Raw genomic sequence first — 26,486 nt, 5'->3', positions numbered from 1 at the left:
ATGAAATCTTTAATCGTTAAATCGCTTCGACTCATAACTTTTCTCGTTATAAGTGAAAAAAAAAAAAGATCAAACGCAAATTACTTTAACACCTACCAAAGAAAACACTCAGGGTATACTGAGAAAAAAAAAAAAAAGAAAACATACATTGCACACATGCATCGCACGTGCTATATAACTAAATTTATCACTTCTTACACCGTGTCCCCTAAAGAAATAACGACAACGGACTGTAAGAATTTTGCAAACACTTCCGTCCCATTCTCCTATTTTAATATGCATCAATGAAAACACTTAACATATAATGAAAATAATATACATCACACTCAAGAATCGTTATATCTCATTCTTCTACTTTTTTATATAGTTCCCCCTTAAAAAAATAAGGAAGATGGAAGATAGCATGATTTCACAAACATTCCGCCCCATTCTTCTATTCTGTATCAATGATACCATTTAAGAAACACTGAAAATAACAAACATTAAACCCAGGAATCAATATAACTAACTTTTTTAAAACTTTTTATATCGTCTCCCCTAAAAAAATAAGGAAGACGGAGACTGGCATGATTTCGCAAACATTCCCGTGCCATTTCTTTTATCGAGCACGCCAATATTTTCTCCCGGAGTCACCGCAGCACGCACGCCAGGGACCCATCAGTCATAAGGCGTCCGCACAAATAATACACCTGACTTCCTGGCAATCTAAAAAGAACAAAGAACAACAAAAATATGTCCTGGAAAAGATACACAATACTCTGTCTCACTGCAGCGGTTGAGGTCGCGGTTGGGGGGGAGAGGAGGAGGTGGAAGAAGAGAAGGTGGAGGTGGTAGGAGAGGAAGAGGAGCTCAGATACGAAAAACGACCGTGAAAAACTTCCTGACTTTTCTTCTTCCCGCTCTTCCAGTTCTTCGTCTTCTTATTGCTCTCTTTCTTCTTCCTTTGTTATTTGTTATTTTCCGTCTCATATCTTATTTATTTTTTTTATATTTCTTGTAGTTTTATACCCAGCCTTTGCTCTCTTTCTATTTTTTTCATTCTTTCTTTCTCTCTCTCTCTCTCTCTCTTTCGTATTGATCTGGCATCCATATTCCTCTCTCTCTCTCTCTCTCTCTCTCTCTCTCTCTCTCTCTCTCTCTCTCTCTCTCTCTCTCTCTCTCTCTCTCTCCTTTCCAGTCCTTTCTTTCTTTCATACCCTCCATCCTGCACTTCCTTATTCCATTTTCTTTGTTCCTCTTTCTCTCCTTCATTTTCTGTCCCTCCAACACATTCTCCTGTTCATTCACCTCCTATCATCACACTTCCACATTCATCTACTTTTCTTTCTTGTCTCTTAATTTTAACATATGAAAATTTCTCTAACTTTACTCTGTGTTTGCGAAGTATCACCAAACACACGTGACCTGAAACATATCAGCAGCAGCCCGTTCCCCGCCCGTCACATTGCTACGGCCCTTTTGGCTTTGCGCTCGGCACCCCTTCCCCTGCCCCAATTTTCCCTCTCTGCATGATGTAGAAAGAGACGAGGGGAAAGAACGGACAAAGGGAAGGAAAAATACTGTCGATATGATGGGGGGAAAAATAATGGTCGAGCATGAGTTTTTCTTCCCTTCCTTTCTCTCTGTCTGTGATGATGTCGTATGCACCGTGACGAGGCATAAAAAAGACACGCTTCGACTAACTTCTGGACACGCTAGATGCAGCTTCCAGCCATTGTTCCGTGGCACGTGATGCTAAAATAATGACATAGTGAATTAGGGAGAAACATCGTAAGGCTCAGTTCTCTTGTGCAAGCGTAGGAAACGTAGAATCTGTAAAGAGGAGAAAAATAGTACGAGTTTCAAATGTTTCTCTTAAGATTTCAGCCAATCCGACTATGTTGATTAGGTCGTCTCGCTGCTTTTTCTGTAACTTCTTAATTCTCTTGTCGATTTTAATCAATTTCACTACAATTACTGATCCTCCTCCTCCTGCCTCAGATCCTCCTCCTAGTACTATTTGTCCTACTCCTGCTACTACTACGAGTCCTATTCCCACTACTACTACTACTACTATTGTTACTACTACTGCCAATCCTCCTCTTCCTCTTCCTCCTACAACTACTACTATTTTAAACAAATTTTCTTTCGAATGATTTATCCAGAAGAATGAACTGCTGCTACTACTACTACTATTACTACTACTACTACTACTACTACTACTACTACTACTACTACTACTACTACTATTTTATTTGTCTATCTTGGAGAAAATGCCTGTACAGGAAAGAACAGGTCATATGTGAAACCCTTAACTGGTGCGTATTAGAAAGGAAACACATTGGCTGTTTTCTGCATGTTTTGAAGGGACACTAAACAAAAAGTGTCGCTGTTGAAGTCTTATACCGAATAACACGATCATTTAGGTCATGTTCCACAAACGTACACACACACACACACACACACACACACACACACACACACAAAGATGAAACAAATCAATGAGTTCGGAGGTAGTTCGTTTCCGTGTTTGGCTAGACAACAACATGGATTTACTCACAAGTCGGGCAAAGCTTTGTGAGACTGCCAATGATTCACCAGTTTATCCTGCGGGCAAGTGGGAATGAAAACGGAAATTTTGATACGCAACAGAATTTTAGGGGAGGCTAGAGAGGGAGAGAGAGGGAGAGAACACAGCTATAAGTGAACGGTAATGAGATTGAACGAGGGCAAGACAAACTTTTACTTAATTCCGCTAACTTTTCAAGGCCGTCATTTCCGCGTTGATTAACCGCCCAGCTAGTGAACCGCATCATCTACTTTACTTAATCCTTTAAACTAAACCTCGACTTCCGGATAGAGAATGAAAAATATCCACTAAATAACTCACAAAACAACTGCCTACAAGATTTCCTATTTAATCTCTCCTTTCATAAGACCGTAATGAAATAGTGGATGGTGCAAGAAATCATTAGATCTACACGTGGCAGCCTCTGTGTGAAACATGCTCACAAATTTCCACCTGTCATCCTTTACCAGGTACACGTTTCCTCAGCTTCTAACGTCACACGGCACCACACAGCAGCACACACTGAGGCAAAGGTCAAGTCTTAGACAATCATATTCCCCAAACTCAAGAACAGGAATGGTTTTATTTTCATGATTTTTTTTTTTTTTTTTCACTCTGCCCTCTGAACTTCACTGCTCACCTCACCTCACACGCTGCAGATTTGATGCGGATCCAGCTGGCATGTTCATCTCTGGTGCACGTATTCCGCTTCAGTTTTTATCTTACCTAACTGAAAAGCCTTGTGGTTGCATGATAGAGCACCTAACTCGATTCTAAAGCTAGCCTGTTGTGTCTCAAGACGTGAATCATCTAGAGAAACCAGCAGCGATCAAAAGCCTATATGCATTTTCAAGTATTCCAATATTCTCCTTACCTTACTGAAATATAGCTTCGGCAGGGTTCCGTACATAATTCGACACCTAAATCAGCTTTAAACCTAACCTGCCGTGCCTTAAGACGGGGATCATCTGGATAAATTAGAAGTTATCAGACTCCAATGTCCATTTCTAAGTATTTCTGAGTATTTCTAAGTATTTCTAAGAATTAGAGACTTCGCAGAACTTGCAGCTACATAATTTAACATTCGAATGAATTTTAAAGTTAACCTGCCTAGTTCTCAGCATGAGATCGCCTGGAGAAAATAACAGTGATGAACCGCCGATGATCACTCCTTAACATTCCTGCTTTACTGATCTAGCTGAATCGGAGCCTTGCGAAAAATCGTGGGTGCATAATTTAACACCAAGCTTAACTTTAAAAACAGCCTATTGTGTTCTAAGATAGATAATCTGGATATATTAACACCGATCAAATGAAAATACAAATTTGTACGTATTATAATATACACCAAAGCTTTAAACAACTACTGCCCACCATCCAAGTCAAACAGAGCCAGGGAAGTGCACACACTCTGGGGTCGGAAGGATCACCCCTTGAAGTTTCGTGTTGCGCCGTTACTTCCACCTCTTCCAATGTTCAACACAGGGCAGATGAGGGGCCAGTCACCTCAACGATTTCTCCCAATTTTTCTTAACATGCGTAAGTCAAAAAGCGAGGCGAAAAAAAAAAAAAACACAGAGCAGATCTGATGACTAAATTTAGCCTTAAAGTGGACGTGCAGTTACTGAGGCATGGAGGAGGCTGCACACTCTTTCAATTACGCTTTATTTATCTATTTGCAAAGTTCAGTTGTGGTAAGGAAAAGCACCGTATGTACTACACTCTGAAACGTGTACTCGTGCGCCATCATTACACTTGTACAAACACGAGCAAACATGTATGAACACTCTCTCTCTCTCTCTCTCTCTCTCTCTCTCTCTCTCTCTCTCCACACACACCACCTGTTACCCACACTCACCCTCCCTTTTGATAGTTTTTCTCCTCACGCTTATCCACAGTTCTCATCAACTTCTCCACATAACACCACGGTCTGAATCTGACTAGGAACCTTAGCTTAAAAAATGCCATATTTCCTAGTTATCTGTTGTGGTCTGGTGGGTTTGTTACCGTCTGTTAGTTCCTCTCCGCGTTCTATAACTGAGCCTCAACTTATGTAGCACTTTCGCCCAGGTTTTGTATGGAGGACGCTCCAGAAACGAGTGGTGGAAAAGAGAGGAGGGAGAATGACAAACAAAGAGAAAGGGGAAAGAAAAACATGGACGATGTGAAGAATAAAAAAAGCATAGTATTTTTTCCTCTGATGATGTGTACTTTGCTGGACTTTAAAAGAAATATGATAAAAATGAAATTCTTCCTTTAGTTAAATTTTCTTTTCTTATCCTGACACGTGTTCTAAAAAAATAGTAAAAAAAAAGTGGAAGAATTTTAGTGATAGTCATAAGTAGCAGAGTTCATCCTACCCACCGTCATGAATTTTACACCACCACTTCCCTCAGGTCTTTCCAATTCCACCGCTTTCGTGCTTCTCCTGAAATCATGTGCAGTTATGTGGTAATGAGTTGCTCAGAATGTGCCTTAATTCCAGGCCTTGACCTTTCTCCTCCTCCCACTTGGCTTTGGTGGTCAATAATCTTGTCCTTTCAAATTATCACTATTCTGCTCATAATTCTGCTATGAGTTAGCCGGCAACTTCATTCCTTTGTGTATCATATTATACTGTATTGTGCAAAATTTAACTCCAGTTTCTGCTTCTCGTATTATTTATCTAAATTTCCTCCAATGGTTTTAATGAATAATATTTCTATTCCTTCAAATCATCACTGTTTTGTCCATGGTTTTGCCAACACCTAGAACGCTTTGTCAGTTATTGCTGTAAACTCTAGCTTAGGTTTCTGCTCCTCAAATGACTGACCTAAATTCCACCATAACAATTTTTCATTTGGCTGCTTTCGTATTTTTAGGAACAGATGGCAAACAGCTCAAAGAGAAAAATACATTCCCTCCCATTTTCTTTTTCCCTTTTTTCCACACTACCGCTCTTATAATCTGTTGTAAATGTTATGTTTTATTTTTTTCTTTCAGGCACTTCATTGCCTAGTTTAAACGATGCTGTGAAATGACCTCCTTGTAGCACTTGTACGTAATACAAATAGGCATGCATTGTTCCCAAGTAAAGGAGAGAGTGTTAGCTGTGCAGTTATGAGTTCCTGGTGACTGTCAGGAGTCATGAACGTATTAACGGACTTCTTCCTTTAATGAAAAAGTTAGCATGTCCTCAAACGAGCTTGGTGACCGTAAAGGCATTCCTTTGAAGGATATTTACCGCTCCAAAGTTTTGTATATCCACCCATGCATATTCTGTCCAGGGTTCAAGTAAAAATTAAACAAAATCGTCGCTCTGCTGTACTTTTTCTTCTGCTCGAGAGATATAAAACCCAACCATTTTATGATCTTGCTTCTGGCTTTCAAGAGAGGGGAGGAGGAGGGAAATGAGGCAATTTGCTCCAGGTCCCAGGTCTCTAGGGACGCCAAACAAGGGAAGGAAAGTGGCCACTAAGAGCTTCATCCAAGAACTGTACCCCGGGCCACACCGAGCACTCCTGGGACCTGACTTGGTATCATTAAGACATCCGAGGACGGTGTATGTCATGCTCCCCTTTGAAGTCCTGCGCATCTCCTCTCAAATATAAAAACTCATATCCGGATTTATTCCCATTGCCTCGTGTCACTCGTGTATGTGAAATTCCCGTGGAGTGACAAACAGAAAAAGAGACAGACAGACAAACATATCAACAGTTAGGTGATTGTAGCCTTACTTTAAGCTACTTTTATTTGTACTGTTAAGTCTCCCAATAAGAAAAAAATGTAACTTTACGTCTCACCACTGCGTCACTGATAAACCTATTATTATTATTATTATTATTATTATTATTATTATTATTATTATTATTATTATCATTATCATTATTATCACATGCACGCACACAATAGCAGCAACAGGCGCAAGACAGTGTGCGTGTATTAAGGTCCCACGTGTGGCAGCTCGCGTGACGGGCCGCGGACCGCTGTCGTGACTAGCAACTACAGCGTCTGTCGTCAAGGGAGGCGAGAACAAGGGGTCTTTCGGTGGCAGAATTGAAGACACTATGGAGACATTATAAAAGGAAAGTGAAGGAAAGTGGGATTTTTACTGCCATCTCTTAGGAACCGACGATGATAATGGAGTATGTGTAAAAGAAAGTGAATAAGAAAAAAAAAAAGGTATACAGGGAAGGTAAAAATGGAGGCAAAAACTTAACGCAACGCAAACTCACACCTGATAGAAGTCAACAAACGCTTGCATATTTCAAACTCAGAAAAGTCTTTTAAAGTTTAAACAACGTAACAGGCGCTGGAATTATCGCGCTGCATGATCAGATTAGCTCACTCAGGCGGGCAGATGCGACACTAAACCAGTCCACACCATCAAGGCCTGTGTGTGTGTGTGTGTGTGTGTGTGTGTGTGTGTGTGTGTGTGTGTGTGTGTGTGTGTGTGTGATAAGACTCCTAATATTTAACTGATTTGTGTGTAATGATATGAAGGCACGGTATGTTATATGGGCAACAAATGTATAAGTATGGCAACAAATGTATAAGTATATATTTGTTTGTAATAGGTAGATGGGTTGCCATTTGTTGATTTAATGTTCTAGTTTAGTTATTAGTATGTGAAATTAAAGGGGTCGAGTTAATAAACTATCAATCTATCCAACTATCTATCTATTCATCTATCTATTCATCTATCTTTCCATCTATTCGTCTTTCCATCTATCAATCCATCTAATCATCTATCTACCTGTGAATCTCTCTATATAGGTGACATCAATCCTGCGCAATACCAGATTAAATTTAATTGCCCCCACCTGCCTAAATGCCTTACAGAAATCAGTGTCTCTCTTTGGCGATGCTTCACCTGACACACCTCGCCGTCTGGGCATGGCTGAGAGGTGAGTACATCACACACCTTCACCATTTTCGCCTCCCTAAATTCCGTATAAATTGGATTCGTTTCTCAGCGCGTCCTGTGATGTCGCAAGAAATTTTTTTAGCTCGTACATTTTTTTTTTTCTCTCTCTTTTTTTTTCCCCCATTTTATCTCTGTCTGAGGAACGGTTCTGTAAAATCACTGCACTTTTCTGAGAACGGCAACTTTTCACGGTTTTTTCTAAAGTTAGGAGCTGAAGAGAGCACAAAACCTAAAGAAAAGAAAAACCATGGGCATTAGCAAGATGAATAATGCAAAGAATTAATAAAGGCTTGAAAACATTCTCTGAACTTATAAGGGGAAGGTTTTTGCCTGTGTAAATTCACTTCAAATCGCATTCGTTTTTCTACGCGCCCTGCCTGTGATGTCGGAAGAGACTTTTAAGTCAGTAAATTTTTTCCCTTTTTACCTTTTCATCTGAGGAATGGCTCTGCAAAATCACAAAACTTTTTCTGAGAACTAAAACTTTGGACTATTTAGCGAAGATTTGACCTTAATAAAATCGATATAAAATTTATTGGTATAAAAAATAATCTTTCTACTTTAGGAAGTGGATTATTAAGGAAAATTCAACAAAAATATGATCACACAATTCCATTGCAATAATAAATTCATATCAAGTTATTATAGGCTCGTTTTACTTCATTTTGTGACTTCAACGTGATAGTTTCAAGACACTTCTTTAATCTTCATTGATTCATCTAACCTTTTGTTTTTGTACCTTTTATTTTAGTCCTTAGCCAGAGCTTTTCTTACATAAAAAGAACAATTCGTGCAGATATTTAAACTGGGTGAAAGGAAGGCTGTTTTAGATACCTAATAATATCACGATTTCTTCAACTTCTAAACTCTTGCGGTGCCATTACTGCTAAATCTTCTTCCGGCGCAATTACAGCCACATCTAGCCAATAAGTAATGTATAGGCAGCACTGGACGGAAGAGAGACCCACCATTACCACTGGCAGCAAGCGTGACTGTCCTCTGATGGACTGTAATCTATGCAATAAATTTGTTAACGCATGTTGATGGGATTCATCGTCACGCCGCCGCCACCACCGTCACCCCGCCACCGCTACCCCGCTGCCACTCAACCACACATAATAGCATTGTTAAAGCATTAAGCAAGCATTACCATACCACCGCGCCATCACCACCCAATACCATCATTCCAATGTCACCCCCTCATCACCATATCACCTAAGGATCCCCAAATTCCCTTTTCCCCCTTCCAGATTCTCCGTCAGGAGCTGTTAGTGATTGGCTGAAGTATATATTCTCTATGGGCACGACCCACAAAATACTGAAAGAAATAAGGTTCTTCATATACGTATATTAGGGTTCCATTATAAAAAAAATCGCGTATTTAGGACGTTTCATTATCACTTTTCTTCATCCCTTAGTCTCAACTGCAGCACTCTTCCACGCAAAGGATGTATCAAAGCAGTACCAACAACACGAAACAGAAGTAAAGTCAAATCACAGAAATGAAAAATACAGTAAAATAATAATACTCAGTAAAGATAATAGATAATTTGTACTCACTCAAGAAGGCAGATATGTAAACTCCAGGAGAAGAGTGTGGGACAGGAGGACGTGGGGTGGTTGTATGGAGAAAGAAGCGAGAGGTTGTCAGGTTGTTCTATGACAGGTTAGAAATAATGATACATTGCACTAGATTCCTAAACGCAGGTACAGAACAAACACAGAAGGTGCCCAAACAGGGACTGCCGAGTTCAAATCTGATGGCTTCTTGCAGCTTCTTTTGTTTTCTTGTGTACTAATGCTCTAAAACTTTAAAAAATGGGAAAGCTGAATACGATCGATCTTCTCCCTTCAGAACTCCCTACTTCACCAACCACACGCCTCCTTACCGAGTCTCTCAATGCGTTACACACAAACACAAATCTGATTTTTTTTTTTTTTTCTCTCGCAAGTAAAGAAATTCTGCCTTATATGCGGGAAAGGTATATACGCGCATATACACATGCTGAAAGTAATATAACAAGACCCTGGTGAATTTGAGCTCCATACGGTGGAAAATAAGACAATGGACCATTAACAGCAATATACCAAGGCAGTGAATTGGTAAATAAGAACGTCAGATCTGCAAGAAAGTCTGATGATAATGGAGGACACAAACGAGTGTACGCGAAAGACATCTGAATGAAGCGAGTAAAAAAGAATGTTGAAGTAATAACTGAAGGAACTGAAATGAGAAATGGTATAATTTCCATGGCATATTTTTTCTATAAACGAAATTTGCACTACCTGGTATATATACATGCGTAATTACTGTGCTGTCATGAAAAAGTGTATTGTTTTGGTCAATAAAACAACACGAATATATACATGTACTTAATTTGCTCACTAACATCCATGTTCACCTTTCAAGATTATCGACATTATCGCAGAGGAGTGTGGTAGGTGGGTGGCTGGCTGGGCGGCCGTCCCTCCCAGCAACACGATATTGAGGATCTTTTTGAAAGCAGTCAAGCGAGGAAGATGGAATTCAATGCAGATAAATGTCGAGTAATAAAACCACGTGAAGGAGGATGAGACTCAGGATGGAATAGAAAATGAGAGGAAAGCCGATTAAGTAAAAAAAAAAAAAAAAAAGATAAAAAAAAAATAGAAAAAAGATCTCAGCGTAACCACCCATTAAATCAAAATTCACTTTACTATCATAAAAATTAAAAAGACCAATTAACTATGTGCACTTGATCAATTATTAATTAAAAAGTGATAATTTTGTCTGAAGATCAGAGATGATAAACTAGCAGCATTTCCCTTTATATAATACAGATCAAAACCACGCTGTCCCTTAAAACACATCAGTCACGACGTGCCTTGCTCATTTATCGCAACATTAAAAGTAAAAGGCTTAAATTGCGATAGTGTAGTGTGGTGTCCATATTTAAAAGTACACTAAAGTTAATCAGGAAAGGCGCGCGCGCATGCACGCACGCACGCACACACACACACAACCGCCACCACCATTTGAAAATCACCAATTGTTAACTAACTTGACAAAAACTAACAAGCAAGGAAATGACTCGCATACTTTCCCTATTAGAAGAAAGAAAAGAAAAAAATATATATGAAATTCCAGTACTGTACAAAAGTGCACAACTACCACTCCCCCCAACACACACACACACACACACACACACACACACACACAAGGACACACTAATAACCCCCAACACAAGGACATGCATCAAAGAACATTCACTAAGTCCTTGCCACCTACGTCTTGTATATAGTATTAAGGAACACCGCCCACCACAAGGTTGCTTAGGCGCCTCCTTGCTGTTGTTGCCTTCATCTCAAGCTGTGCCAGGCAGGGAGCGGCGAGGGGAAGTAATGAACACCTCGCCCCAGCAGACCATGGATGCTTTGGCGCCCGCGTGAAGGACATGGCGGTAGCAAAACACGGTGGTAAAACTTCATCCCCGTGGCATTATGCGAAACTCAATCTCTTGGTTAATAAATACTGGAGATTCTATCTGATTTATATATATATATACTGTTGTTTGCGTGGTGTAATTAGCTCATGTAATTAAGGGGGGAAACTATTTTTTTTCAAGTAAATGACGGTAATTTATTTTACGTGTGAAGGAGGCGGGTTACAAAATATATAGAGAAAAAAGTTCGTTTAATTGCTTCTTCCAAGAGTTTTTTTTTTTTTTTTTAAAGAATGGCCAATTTAGTCTCGATGCCTTGGTAATTCTCTAGTACAAGTCGTAGTAAGGAGAAAACAGAAGGAAACACTTTTAAGCTTTACCAGTGAAAGGGATGAGAGAGTGAACTACTTAACTCCTGCATTAGTGAAGAGAACGGAATAAAAGTGAAAAAGAATAGCAAATCGGATGTTGTCGTAGTAAGGAGTAAAACAGAGACAAAATTTTAAGCTTTAACAGTGAAAGAGATAAGAGAGTAAACGGCTTAACTCTTGCATTAGTGAAGTGGACAGAATAAATGTGAAAAAGAATTCAATATCGTGTGCATGAAGGCAGAGGGAAGGTGCCAGGCCAGTAACTAGAGAAATGACGGCAGAAGACAAGTAGAGATGCAAGAGAGCGACGGTGAGTGACAAACAATACAAGTAATTAAAAAAGGCAATTAATGAGACTCAATAAATACTCTTATGAACATTTTCGATACCACTTACACCTCAGGTCATCTATTTATAATCTCCACTCGCATTGAAAAGAATATAAGAAGTACGATAATTCCAAAACACTACAATGAAGTAGCGCCACGAATATAATTACTGACAGTACTACCAACACTTCCAGGTATTTGCTCAATTACAGACCGGTTCTCGCTTCTTCATCTCAGCATCCACCACATCTTCTTTTGTTAGATATTTGCACCTCAGTTCCGCACCCCAGCAATCTCATCATTAACTCACACCCACGCTGAACAAAAGCCACAGAGTCGATTACGAATAATTTGCTTCTAATTACTGTTGAGAATAATGGCTTATACATACCTGATTAGTAGTGTAAGGTTAGATTAAGGAGAGAAAAAGCATAGTACTATCTGCCCGCGTGTATCTGTGTGTATGTTTGTTCCTTTATGAGTGCGCCAGTAGTAAACTAAATATTTCTATACAACTTGAACACCTAGAAAGTTCCCACGCCATTAGAAGCGAATAAGGGAATTAAAACTATCTTACTTTGACTCCCTTTCTGTGTGCACAACATTCTCACGCCATCAAATCGAGTTAAAACTAACTATCCAACTATCCAGCTTCCGCATCTCCAAAGTTCCCGCGCCAGTACATCGGAAGCAAATAGGGGCAGAAAAACTAACATACTTACACCCAACTTTCGCGCGCACAAAACTTCCATAGCGGCACCAGAAATCAAGTGAAAAAAAAAGTTTATTCCAGTCTCGTAATTGGATGGCCGGTAATCTTTTCGGCGTAATACCTGTCCCTCCCTTCAATCCCCCGCCAGTCACCGCCTCGATGTTCATTTGCCAGGACGCCTAAAGGGAAAACTAAGGAAAAGAACGGAGAAAAATGTTACAAGAAGGTAGAGAGAAAGTGGACAAAAGACTGGATGAGTGACCGCTACCTCTCCCAGGAACACATATTGTTTGTTGTTTTCGTTGTTTTCGTTGTTTTCTACTTCCTGGCTCTGATTTTCTGATGATTTTTTATACTCTGTCATATTGTTAAGTACTACTACTAATCCCCACTCCGTCTGTCCATTTGTTTGTGTGTGTGTCTGTCTGTCTGTCTATAAGCTACTACTACTTCTACTACAACTACTACTACTACTGTGAGTCTGTACAAACTATGCTACTATTACTGTTCTGTCCACCTGTCTGTCTGCTTATCTGTGTGTGTCTACCAATCTATAAACTATACAACAACAACAACAACAACTACAACTACTACTCCTGTCTATCCGTCTGTCTGTCTCATCCCTTCCTTTCTTTCCATTTTCCTTTCTCATCAGCCAAGACTCCTGCTAGGTTAAGGCCTTCTGCCCATCCTCAGCCATAAGTCGCCATACTCTCCTTGTTTTAGCCAAGTTTTGCTGCAAACTTTCCAATCTCATCTCCCCCATCTTCCGTCCTCCTCTCCCTGTACTCACTCGGGCTATTTTTCCTTAGGGTTCAAACAGTCAGCGTTTGTTCTCCCATCTCTTGGGTTATTAGTTTTTTTTTTTTTTTAGCCATATATTCTCTGTTACAATATTTAATAGTTTAATTCTATAACATCTGATGTCTTATGTTTTTGTTAGTTAATCTTTCCGTATCTTCTCAATTTACTCTCATGGTTGGATTCTTATACATCTGGATATCTGATCTCAACTTCTAACAGCCTCTATTGGAAATTTCTATGATTTTCATGTGTTTTAATCATTTTAGTGATAAGTTAACAACGATCAAGCACCGTGAGTCAGAACACCCGTGAGAACCCGACTTACTACATTTATGGGGTTTGAAAATAGTGCTAATGAAAATCCCAAAACGTTTGCAACCTTCAAAGTATTAAACTGAATAGCTTTCATGCACTACTTAACTTCTCGTCTACTTACATATTAGTTTCCACATAACCAAATAAACAACACACACATTTGAAACAACATTCCCAGTTACTATTTGTATAGGAACAAGACATTCACGTTACGTTACTCGTGTCTGAGTTTACGCCAGACTATTGCGAGGGAAGCATCCGTTTCACTCACACTCATGACCTTGTTGTACCCATGCATTGTTCTCAGGAGAGGTACAGACAAGGAAACACAATTACATCAGCAACTGTAGGGTAAAAGGAGGGTACGATTTCAACTATACCTCCGTGCGCACTGCGACGTTTACATAAGAGCCCTACTCAGAGCCTTAACAAGTAGAGGGACACAGCTACTCGCCTGCCCCACTTTATAAACACGAGACAAAAGTTAAAAGTTCGAGGGTCCTTCAATTTGTTTTCAGGTTGGAGAAGTTTGATCCTAATTCTACAGGCCACGGCGTAGTAGCATAAGCCTTGTATACTGCTACATATGCTGCTGCTGTGTCTTCAGCACCTAAGTACACTGGATTTAGTTGTCCGTGACCGCTTCTCATCAAGACTCGAGTGAATAAGGAAAAACCGTGTAATAAAAAGTGACGCACAGAGTTCTTAGCGGAAGCCAACTTTCCTTATGAATGGAGGTATGATAGAAAGGATCCTAGCTTCCCTCTTGTCGTGATATGAGAATTTTTAGCTACCATAGTGAGCGGGAATCTGTGTAATAAAAGCAGAGACGTAGAGATTTTTCATCATTAGCTATTTTTATCATATCAGCGGTGATGTGACAGACAGGATTTTCGGTTTGAAAAACAATTTGCTTCTCTCTTGTCATCTGATCTTTTTTCTTCTACTGTCATATTGACTGAAAAAAAAAACTATGATAAAAATAGTGACGTATATAACTTCAAGTATGAGACAACCTTCCTTTATGAGTAAAAATATGACAAAGAACCCTCGGTCTGATGAACAACGTGCTTCTCTGGCGCAATCTGAGAATTTTTTGTTAGAGCTGCCGTGGGGAGTGAGAAATAAAAATCAAGGGATAAACAGGAACATTACATTTGTCGAGGTTCATGGCAGCATTTAAATGGAGAGGATTACGTTGCTTGTATAGTGTTAGGTGGCTTTCCCTCTAACCTGCTTGTGAAGGTGTGGCATTTCAGACACAGGCATTTCTATTCCCCCAGCAGCATATACGCGAACACTGAACAACTATTACAAGATTTCTGTGCTGCTTTGATCCACGAACCCTTCCAGTCTGAGATGGAAGGAAAATGCGATACATTTCTGAACCAAGTTGAAAGATGAAGGTATTTCCTTTCCTCTTAATATCTGACCCTTTTTTTTTTTTTTCCTGCCGGCCTGATTTTTTTATGCACACGAAATGGATCTCTCTCTCTCTCTCTCTCTCTCTCTCTCTCTCTCTCTCTCTCTGGGACAATTCAACTCAGTAATAAATATTTAACCAACGTCAACCCAGATAATACTACAGTGAAGGCCTGGATAACGAAAGACTGACAAGACTGGAATACGTTGGTTCTTCATGATGGCAATCCCGTGCAGTATCATAAGGAAACGTCAACACTTCACCGCACTGTATCTCCCAAGGCATCACACCCGCGGCTTCAGTAAATAGAAGTGAACCTACGTACGTAAGTCCTTAATTAAGTGTGTTGACCGTGTACCATGACTTGTTTTTCATTAATATCAAATTGGTTTTCTTTCCACTGGCCGTAAATCAATACACTCGTATACATGGATCTAACATGGGGTACGTTTCTCGTATCACTAACGGCTATAGTTTCAAGCAATATTGTTGTAAATTAAATTCTGGTATTACTGCATGTCTCTCTCTTGTATCTCCCACAGTGAGTCTTGATGAAGGTATCTAAAAATCAACACTAAATCCTGATATTACTGCGCACGTCTCTCTCTTGTATCTTTCATGCTGAGTCTTGATAACACAAGTACGAAGTCAACTAAAAACTAGGACGTATTAGTAACCAACTCCCTCGCAGTTATCTTCAAGCATTGTTGTAAGTTAACGTCTGGTAATACTCTTGTGTATCAGAGAGTCTTGGTACATAATACGAATGTGAATAAAAAAAAACACCAAACGCATTAGTAACCTTTAGCCTGCCAAGAAAGCAATAAATAGACATGGGTTGCTTTTTTATCTTCCATGATGAGGCTTGATACATAACATCAGTAAATTTACGAAGACGACTATAAAACAAGACGCATTACTAACCTTCAACCATCAAAGAAACTAACAGATGGTCAAACTCCTAAGTTGTCGCGCCGCGCACCACACCTCACCAGACCAGCCTTTCCCCGCTACCACCAGCACCGCACGCCACTTCCCCTCGCCCTGCAGTTACAACTCTGGTAAATCCACATCTGCCTGTAATTGCGTGTAAGGGAACTGCTACACCTGCCAAGATGAACAAGTTTGCAAGCTGTATTTCACCTATCTGACCCTCGCAGCCCCGTCAACTGGGAACCCACTGTCTTCCACGCTACACTCCACTTACGTCTCCTCGCTACATCCCCGGCGTTCCTTTTCTCTAAACGACATATCTCGCTTCTACCGATGCCGCCAGCCGCACAACCAACCTCTAGTTTCCTCCACCACTGAACCCCATCCCCAGTTCCCTCTACTGACCCAAGCCCCAAGTTTAACCAAGCAAGGTACTTAACGTCACCTCCTCTGGTAACTTATACTTCATTATCGCTCGGCCCTAGTTGTGAGGAAACAAAATAGCCGGGCAATGGGAGCAAATGTGGCAGAGACGTGGGAAGAGAAAAAAAAAAGTTATTTGTATTTCCCCGGATAATTCCGTATGAGAAAGGCACGGCGGTCTATAATTAAGCAGATTAGAGGTACGTTCATATATACACGCGTGTTTGTTTGTGTCGAGGCGCTTTGATCCCTCGCGGCGAACTTATTATTCCCCCAGAAACACTGCGTTCACTGAGGGGCGTAGGTCTTGCCTCTCTAACCATCGCGGTCAAGAGGGCAACTACCGCCAATCCGCCAGGTTACAATAGAGCCGCGTTTCCTTAACCCTGTGGCATGAGAACACAAATTCCTCAAATACATTAGCGGTAAACAAAGTGAACCGTGACCGCACAAGAAAAACACCAGTAAAAAACGCCAGTAATAAACACCAGTACAAGGCAACCAGAGAGCAACCACCACTACTATACCACCATCAGGAAAGGCGCGACACGACCCACGCGCTAAAGGTCACAGGAAACCTCGGGCGGTGCAGGGACTCAGGCGAAGGATTTGTGGTGGAGGCTAAGATCTGTATTCAGAAACGCTTTGCTCTTTCACCACGACTCTTTTCCAAGGCCAAAGAGATGATTAGCAGGGTTCTCAAGACGGTTTCTCTTTATAATAATGTAGAAATCTTATCAATCTGTCAGCAGAAACGTAAAAACCCCATTAAAAACACGTGTACCTTCAACTAGAGCCTTTTGAAAGTTGTGGAGATGCGACGCAGGGGTTTTTCAGAATATGGTACAAAATATTCTGGTTCATTTACCACTACCCGCTTACGTTCGTGGGTGATGACACGTGTGCTGGTGTGGGGGGTGACATTCGTGCTATCAGCGGTGGTTGTTCACTACTGAGAAGGATCGTGGTTAATGAATGGGAGCAGAATACTGGTTAATGAGTGTCATATGATATCAAGGAAGCCATACGTATTCGATAATGATGATGATATTGATGGTAATAATAATAATAATAATAATGATAATAATAATAATAATAATAACAATAATAATAATAATAATGACAACAACAACGACGGTAAAAGCGACAAATAATGTGTCCATTCACGTCCGCCTTTCATCATCATATACTTTCCACCCTTTCTCACACACACAAAGACGAACGCTCCCTTTTTTTTTCTCCCCTCCCCTCCCTCCTTCTCTCTCTCTCTTTCTCTCCCTCCCTTCCTCTCTCATCCTTCCCTCTTTTTCCTCCTTTTTTTACAGCTTCCCTTACTTCCTCCCCTCCTTCCTTCCTTCCTTTCAGTCATTCTCTTCCCCTTTCCGGACACTTACGGTTGCCAATCAGTGACTTTTCTTTGCTCCACTTCTCCCTCGTGTTCTGCTCTGAGCCAAAGTAACTTAAAGTAGCTTGGTGACTCCTCCCTTCCTCGCACAAGACACGCTCGAAGTGCAGTTTACCTCCTTTTTCTTCCCTCCTACCGTGTAACTTACTGGACGAGGTAGAGAGACAGAGAGAAACAGAGAAAGAGAGAATGGGAGGCTAGTGCGAGGATGAAGGAGAGAGAGAGACAGGGAGAGGAAGCAGGTGGCCTGAAGGCGACACAAGGGCGGCAACAGATATGACCTGCAGGTGACAAAGGGCGTCGAGTGCTGGGAGGGGAAAAAAAAAAAGGTGAGCATAAGAATGGACACAAAAAAACGGGAATGGTAGGGAAAAGATTGTGAAGAAAACTCTGCTGAGGAAACGAATGGTGGCGGACACATACAGAGAGACGGACGGACGGACAAACACATGGACGCACACACAAAGCAAAAAACACAAACCAGGGCCAAGAAAGAGGCAGAGACAGAGAGGGAGAGCAAAGCAGATTTCTTATTAAATGAAGCCCTATGTTTTCTGCAGCACTGATGACGATATTAAATTTTTCTCCTCACCTCAAATTTCGGAAGTTTCACAGCTCCCACAAAGAGGCTGATTTTTAGGCCAAACTTTTCTTATATTTCTTTCCTCCCCAACACTACACTATTAGTCTCTGTTTGTCTTCTTTCGTGTCCGTCTGGCTACGTCTCAACTCCTCTCCTTCCTCCTTCCCACTTTATTCTCTCTCTCTCTCTCTCTCTCTCTCTCTCTCTCTCTCTACCTGCGTCTGGATATTGTTGTTGTTTGCTTGTACCCTTTGAGAGAAATGATTGTGTGTGGAAGATAAGAAAGGTGCTTATCTCTCTCTCTCTCTCTCTCTCTCTCTCTCTCTCTCTCTCTCTCTCTCTCTCTCTCTCTCTCTCTCTCTCTCTCATTCACTTCATACGCTTTCGCTTTCTCTTTCTATCATTCTGTCGAACATCCTTTTTAAAAAATTCTTACACGTTTCCTTTTGTTTCCTTTCCTGAGAGTGCAAGTTAATTTACCAGGCGCCTCTGCCCACCTCCGCCCCACGCGCCACCACCGCCACCACCTCCACAGCTCCGCCCACACTTTTTTTTTTCTTTGGGGGGCGCTTCCACATGCTGGAGTTTCTCTCTCTCTCTCTCTCTCTCTCTCTCTCTCTCTCTCTCACCAGATTCTTTGCCCCCTCTCGCAACAACACGAGGGGGATACGAACCACCGCTATTATGCTAACCCTCGCAGCGCCATCTTCGCCTTGCAATCTTTCCCAAAGGCCGCTCCTCAAAGCACCGTTCTCATGTTCCCGGCGCGGAAACACTACAGAGCCATAATGCCCCGACTTGAGGAAGTACAGGCACAATGAGCTGGCGAGGCACTGTGCCCTCCAAACTCAGCAGCGATTAACCCGAGTCAATATCATGCTAGGAGCCACAAGGAAGGCAGTTTGGCAAGCCTAGAGTCCCCGCTCCTGGAGAGTAAATAGACCAACTCCACAGAAACCTTTCCTCTCTCCCCCCCAACAACTCACTCACTCACTCACCTTCCCATCCATCCACCTACTCCACACCCAGTCCCCCCAACCCACGTCTAGTCTTGGAAATTACGCAACGTCAGCCATTTTTATTTGTTCGTCCCTCCCTCTCCTCTCCTCCTTCCTTCTCCCTTCCTTCCCAGCTTCCAGAAGAAATAGAATGAGGCGGAAGAAATCTGTCGCTCCGTGTGTGGTTGAGAAATATTGTTTGTTCTTTCTAGCGAGTGAAAAATGCCTGGGATGTCTTCAGGCATTACACGCGTGTACACACACACATACACACACACACACACACACACACACACACACACACACACACACACACACACACGCAATAACAGGTACAAGTGGAAAATAATACCCTCTATATATCAGCAAAGAGGATTCAACACGAAAATACCTAAAAAAAATACACACTAATTTCCCAGTAAAAAAAAACAAAGAAAATAGTAAATAATACCAATAAAATCCAGAGTGCCTCCTCCTCCTCCTCCTCCTCCTCCTCCTCCTCCTCAGCATACAATATATACATCCACGCAGACAGGCTCCTACAATTCCCTCCCCCCCCCTCTCTCTCTCTCTCTCTCTCTCTCTCTCTCTCTCTCTCTTCGCTCAAATCCCGTGGGAAGAATCACAGTGACCTTCCCTCTGCACACAGTTGGCTTAGTATTTTGTATGTTGGCGGAAGGGGGACGCGAACAAGCGGTTGCGGCGAGTTACGAGCCAGCAGGGTGGAAGCGAAATGGGTCTTGACGGCCAGATCTCGAGGGTGCAGTTTGCGCAAAACAAACATCCGAATGCGTCTGCCAAGCCCCCCCTCAGTGTGTAGCAGAGAACTTGCTTACAAACTAAATCATGGTACCTACTAACTTCCTTCTGAATTCCTGCTTATAGGAATGCACTGTACAATCTCTCTGTTGTGGGGGAATAAATACGAATACATGGAACAAACTATAACTAATCTGGCTTATTATACTGCTTACAAATTAACACATGCTACCTCGTTAAGTTCTCTTCTGAATTCTTCCTTATAAAAAATGTACTGTGCAGGTTCTCTATTGTGGAAAATAACTACGAGCATATAGAACACACACACACTCCTTTGGCGTATTTGCTTACAAACTCACTCACGGTATCTACTAACTTCCGTGAATTTCTCCCTTTAAAAAGTCACAATGGAAACTTGTAGTTGTGGAGGATAAATACAAACATATGGAACATGCTAACCCACCTGATGTATTTGTCGAGCCATGTAGACCCTCGTCCGGCTGCTGCTGAAGGGGAAAGGAGGACGGGAGCCTGAAGCATTCCAATCCATCTGTTGAGAGAAAAGGAATCCAATTAAGGAAATGAAGTCGCTGCTTTAAATTCCCAGATTAATCATGCACTCTTTTATCAATTTTCTTTCCCCCTACAAGCGAAAACAAAAGAAACAAAGCTGCCGAAGTGGAATGAACCAAACAATAATTTCTTTATGGACTGGATTCTTTGTTTTGGAATAAGGGGTTCACACTGGAGAAGCGGCGGTCGGAGTGTACGGTGGGCATTGGTTTCCTGCCTCCCTTGCCTGGCGGTGCGAGATGATGATACTGGGGAGCTCACGACCTTCAGCTCTCAGTCTTTTCTCAGTCTTTTAAAAATATTCTTCAGGGGAAATGTATCGTTAACTAAAAGGTTATTAAATTTCATTATCCTTCTCCTTCTCCTCCTCCTCCTCCTCCTGCTCTCTCTCTCTCTCTCTCTCTCTCTCTCTCATTATATGAAAGGCGATCTTGTTGTGTGTAGTGTTGCGGGTGTGTTGTGTTGTGTTGTGTTGTATCGCGTTGTGTTGCGTTGCGTTGCGTTGGGATGAACTGTGTGTGATTCATCAATGATCGTCTGCTGGTCACCCAGCCAGCCGTTCGTTCCCCTACGGAAAGAGCTCAGAGTTCATAGTGACCGATTTATGGGTAGGACTGAGACCACTTACACACCACACACCGGGACAGCGAGGTCACAACACCTCGGGTTACATACCGTACCTGCTTGCTGCAAGGTAAACTGGAGCTACACATTAAGAGGCTCGCCCGTTTGCCTTGCCGCGCCCCGGGATTCGAACCCGGGCCTTCTTGGTTGTGAGCCGAGCGTGATAACCACTACACTGCGCGGTGTGTGTGTGGGTGGGTGGAGGGGGGGAGTAATGGCAGGTCTGAATTCCCGTTACCTTTGTCACACACACACACACACACACACACACGTGAACAAAGCAGTACAGATAATGACAGTAAACGACAATTGGAGGGAGAAGAGAGATGAAAAAAAAAAGATAAATAAAACTCAAGGTTAAAATAACATTACCTTGCACCACGCACCTGTGAAACAAACAAGTGCTATTAACGCGCGGTTAAAAACACGTCATAATGCAAAATGATCTAAAAATAGCGTTACCCTGCATGCGTGCGTGTTCAAACAAACCGCGAGCGTAAACAAAGTTACAATTGAAAACGCTACATTTTATTTATTCCATATATTTATTTATTTTTTCTAGCCTGTGTGCGTCATAAATAAATATATACATCCATGTCCACAGCCACATCTATGAGAGTGCAACAGACTGACATCCACATCGCGATAGGCTTGGAAAAAAAAAAGCGATACCTGTCCACGTGTGTAAAAGTCTCATGTCACAGAGATCACTGAAACATTCTCTCTCTCTCTCTCTCTCTCTCTCTCTCTCTCTCTCTCTCTCTCTCTCTCTCTCTCTCTCTCTCTCTCTCTCTCTCTCTCTCTCTCACACACACACACATACGTATCATCAGATCACTGCTATATGCTTTACCACATAGAGGTCGAAGAGGTACAAACAAGACAGTAGAGTACACACACACAAGGAGACAGGCTGAGCTACGTTGCCTAAACAAAACACACACACTCAAGTACACTTCTCGATATCAGGTAACACGCCAATAAGAGATCCCGGCTTCCCTTTCCCCAATTGGCACTGACTAAGATGAAAGAGGAAACTGGTACCTTTTTCTTTATTGAGAGCCTCCGCTGCGTAGAACTTGCAGCGACAGAGACCAATCGCGAAGGACAGAAAATGTAGCATGTGATTTTTAGAAGCAAGGAAAAGCTTTGTAAAATTGCTCCCTGACACGCGAAGGTTGCAGTAACCGTGGTGAAACATGTCCCGCCAATCAATAGCTAATGTACCACTGAGAAATATGGATATACGTAGACGGGGGACAGAGAAAAGACAGCTAGACAGACGGAAAGATGCAGAGACGAAAAAGATAGATGGATAAAAAGACAAAGTTAGATAAATAGACAGAATAACTGACAGATAGATGGACAGACAGAAAGATGCACAGATAGATAAACAGATGGAAGGGCACGGAAATACTCTCACACACACACACACACACACACACACACACACACACACACACACACAGATTGACGGAAAAACAAAGATAAACAGATAAATATGCAAAGGAACAAAAATAGACACATATCGAAGGAAAGACACAAATAGACAAACAAAGACAAAAACAGGTAGACACGCGTATAGGTAACACGGAGGAGACAAACAGGCAAACAAACACACACAGATACATAGACTGAAAGAAGCACAAATAAGCAAACGGAGAGGCAAAAAAAAATAGGCAGACTGGTAGAAGAAAAACATCATTCAGGTCACAGGAAAACAGGACAGACGGACTCCCTGACACACACACACACACACACACCTGGCCATAACAAAGACGACTAACCAAAAAGTAAAAGACAGAAACCAATGCTAAAACACACGAAACAAACAACAAACAAACACAAAGGCTTCACTCGACCAATGTGAAAAATGTGATCCCCCTCCTCCCACACTCACATGTTTACACTTTCACTAACCGCAGATATTTATGCCAGCAATATTTTCCGCTCTTCGTCCCGGGCGGCAGACACACGAGGCCTCTGAACACCACCACCACCACCCAACCAGTGCCATATTTCGGGCCTCACTCGCCAATACCCAACGCCTCGCCTAATGTTCTTCAGTGAGGCAGTAACGAGGGACAGCACACAACACGCCTCCGCCCTTCGTACCCTGCTTGCCTGTCTCCCTGCCTGCCTGCCTGAGGATCCACTGCCCCCCTCGCTAATCCTTGTTCCCTGCGGTTACAAACTCAACAATTAGGAGTGAAGCGCTGTTCGTTAATGTTTGGGGGATCGTATTATTGGTGGTGGTGGTAGTAGTAGTAGTAGTAGTAGTAGTAGTAGTAGTAGTAGTAGTAGTAGTAGAAGTAGCAGTAGTACTAGTAGTAGGAGTAGTAGTAGTAGTACACGGGAACACTGATTGTAAAGGGAAAGGAGGAGGAGGAGGAGGAGGAGGAGGAGGAGGAGGAGGAGGAGGAGGAGGAGGAGGAGGAGGACGAGGACGAGGACGAGGACGAGCACGACGACGACGACGACGACGACGACGACGACGACGACGACGACGAGAAGAAGAAGAAGAAGAAGAAGAAGAAGAAAAAGATGAAGATGAAGATGAAGATGAAGATGAAGATGAAGATGAAGATGAAGATGAAGATGAAGATGAAGATGAAGATGCAGAAGAAGAAGAAGAAGAAGAAGAAGAAGAAGAAACAAAAATAGGAACAAGAACAAGATCAAGAACAAGGTGAATAAAAACAACAACATGATCAAGAAGAAGAAGAAACCAACAACATGCACCACCATCACCACCACCACCACCACCACCACCACCACCACCAATAACAACACAGACAATAATAATACTATGATGAAATACCCTCCATTAATACACGCACATTGACTCTAATGGCAGCCTTGAGTGTGGCCCAATTATAATCAAAGTCAGATTTATTGTTCCCCTTCACGCCTCAAGTGCACGCCGTTCACTTTAATGCGCAAAATAGACGATAAATTAATTATCTATGTTCTCTACATCATTACGTACATGTGACCTGCGGGTGATGTGGTGAGCAAGAGAAAATGTTAACCAGAGGGACAGCTGCCAGATATCAGTGCCAGCGAGTGACGTCAACGATAGCATTTAATTACCAAAATAGGTTCGTGTTAGGATCATAAAGCTACACGAAGAGTCATAGGTCGTAAAAATGGGTTGACGCAATTTGGGGTGGATGTTTGAGAGAGGTTATGAGGGCACGGTTTTTTTATATACACAGGAAATTTAACAGTTATGTTAGGTAATGAGGTTTATATATATATATATATATATATATATATATATATATATATATATATATATATATATATATATATATATATATATATATATATATATATATATATATATATATATATATATATATATATATATATATATATATATATATATATATATATATATAAAAACAGGCAAATCTGACAAAGTATGTATCAGTCTGCTCCTGTTCGCTTCGTTTCCTCTCTCCATTTGACTGTTTCATCTCCATTCTACTTTGTCCTTGTCGCCAGGCCGGCCCCGTGACCTGCGAAGTCAGCGGGCTAGCTACCTCCAGTTAATTAAGAGGCATTCAGTGGTCTCTGTGCCTTTCGCTAATATATACTGTTAATTATGTGGTTTTCGACATTATATGCTGAAAAATTCTTAGGTTTTTGCTAATATATATTGTTAATTTTGTGGTTTTCGGCAATATACACTGTTAATTCTGTTTTCCTCAATACATACCGTAAATCCTGTGTTTTTCGTTAAAATATACTGTTTATTCTGTAGTTTTTGATAAAATAAACTGTTAATTCTACTAGTTCAGTAGTTATTTTGTTATGTAAAAAGACAATTATTTAAAAATTTCTTCAAACAACTATTCTGACAAAAAAAAAATAATGCAAGATACTTTTCTCATAAATTACTTTCAGCACCTCATTTTTTTTTTTTATTACATCGCTACATATTCTGTATACAATATATTACCCACAGTAACTGGGGCGGCAGCAAACACACTGACCACAATGTAACAAACTTCAGAAAACCATATAAAGCAAAACAGAAAGGCGCGTATTGCAAAGGCATTGTTTAAAGACCCTGTCCAGGAATGGGTGAATCATGCAGGTGGAGGGAGTATCATAATGGAATATGAAATGAGGAGCAGATGGAATAGAATATGGTGTGTGTAGTAAGATGTTGAAATGAAAAGGGGAAAGTGAAACGTGATGTGAAAATACAACAGAGGCAATAATGTGTCGTATAGAAATAAATTACAAAACCAGTATTTCAACAGTAAAAGTCCAAAATAATGGTGTGGAAGGATATTAACTTTCCAGAGAAGAGGAAGCTGTACTTTAAGATAAAAGAGAGCATCAACATTTAAACAAACCTACGAGGAAAAAAAAATGTTGACAGATGAACAAGGGAACAGAGAACTTACGGGAATGAGCATTTAAACATTCTATAAATGAGAAATAGTGAAGAAAAAGCGTTGGTGTTCTGGGAATCGCTTCATAACGAAGAATATCAACATAACACCTTTCAAGACGTGTGGATAAAATGTTTTCAAAGTTTTCTGCTCATAAGATTCAAGGTTCCTTAGAAGAGGTTTCCAGGGACTCAATAAGCAAGGAAGAGTTAATAATGTCAAAATAAGCCACAATATACTGAAAGTTCGAGGAGATAAAAAAAAAAAAGTTTAAGTTACAAAAACAAGGAGAAAATTGAAACAAAGTAGTTTTACTGTTTCAAATGTAGGTACATGCACTGCAGCCACACAAAATATAAAATCCCAATGAAAAGAGCAAAACATTTTCACGGACTTAAAGAGTAACAGGTGCGGGATTGCATTTATGGGCAGGATACGAAAGATACCTGATAGAAAAAAAGGCTCTGAAGTACGTCGTAAAAAAGAGAGTGAGTGATGAGGTGCTGAGTGCATGAACCGAATTTTTCTTGTGAATAGTTGAAAATACGAGTTTTGAGTAGGTGGGGGTTAAAATAAACAGAAAATCAAATAGAAATGTAACATCACGAGGAACAGACAGAGCAGATGTACACGTAAAATTGTAACCAGTATTCCCTGGGCGGCAGATTTTGTTCGTTAAGAGGCGTGTGGTCAAAGGTGGTGAAGAAAAGAACGAAGGTCGAGTCTAAAAAGTGAGATCAAAGTGCGGCAGTCAAATAGTATGACAGAATTAATACCCCACAGCTGTCCCCACACTTCTAGTACTGCATGGTGTGCTGACAAATGTAAATAAATGTGAGAGGCGGAAAATGAAAACGGAGACAAGGAAATTCAGTAATACTCGTATTTCGAAAGTAACAAGTTATTTTTTTGTTCATACCTTTTACTGCCTAAGTTACATTTTTCTTCC

The 26,486-nt window shown here is 41.1% G+C and overlaps 1 protein-coding gene across 6 annotated transcripts in view; it reads right to left on the bottom strand.

Annotated features, from left to right (window-relative positions):
* LOC135106908 (uncharacterized) overlaps positions 1-26,486 on the bottom strand; it is a 173,299-nt gene that overhangs the window by 124,185 nt on the left and 22,628 nt on the right. For 5 of the 6 annotated variants that reach the window (XR_010271497.1, XR_010271499.1, XM_064016330.1 and 2 more), the window contains one exon: positions 20,395-20,481. Coding sequence is in view for 3 of the 6 variants with exons in the window: in XM_064016330.1 (XP_063872400.1) it covers positions 20,395-20,481 (87 nt within the window). In the remaining 3 variants the exon portion in view is untranslated. Of the gene's footprint in view, positions 1-15,754; positions 15,875-20,394; positions 20,482-26,486 lie in introns of all 6 variants that reach the window. The other variant, XR_010271498.1, reaches the window with a different exon arrangement.

This window comes from Scylla paramamosain, chromosome 14 (assembly GCF_035594125.1).
Source record: "Scylla paramamosain isolate STU-SP2022 chromosome 14, ASM3559412v1, whole genome shotgun sequence".
NCBI classification, from domain to species: domain Eukaryota; kingdom Metazoa; phylum Arthropoda; class Malacostraca; order Decapoda; family Portunidae; genus Scylla; species Scylla paramamosain.
This window is presented reverse-complemented; position numbering and strand designations above follow the sequence as displayed.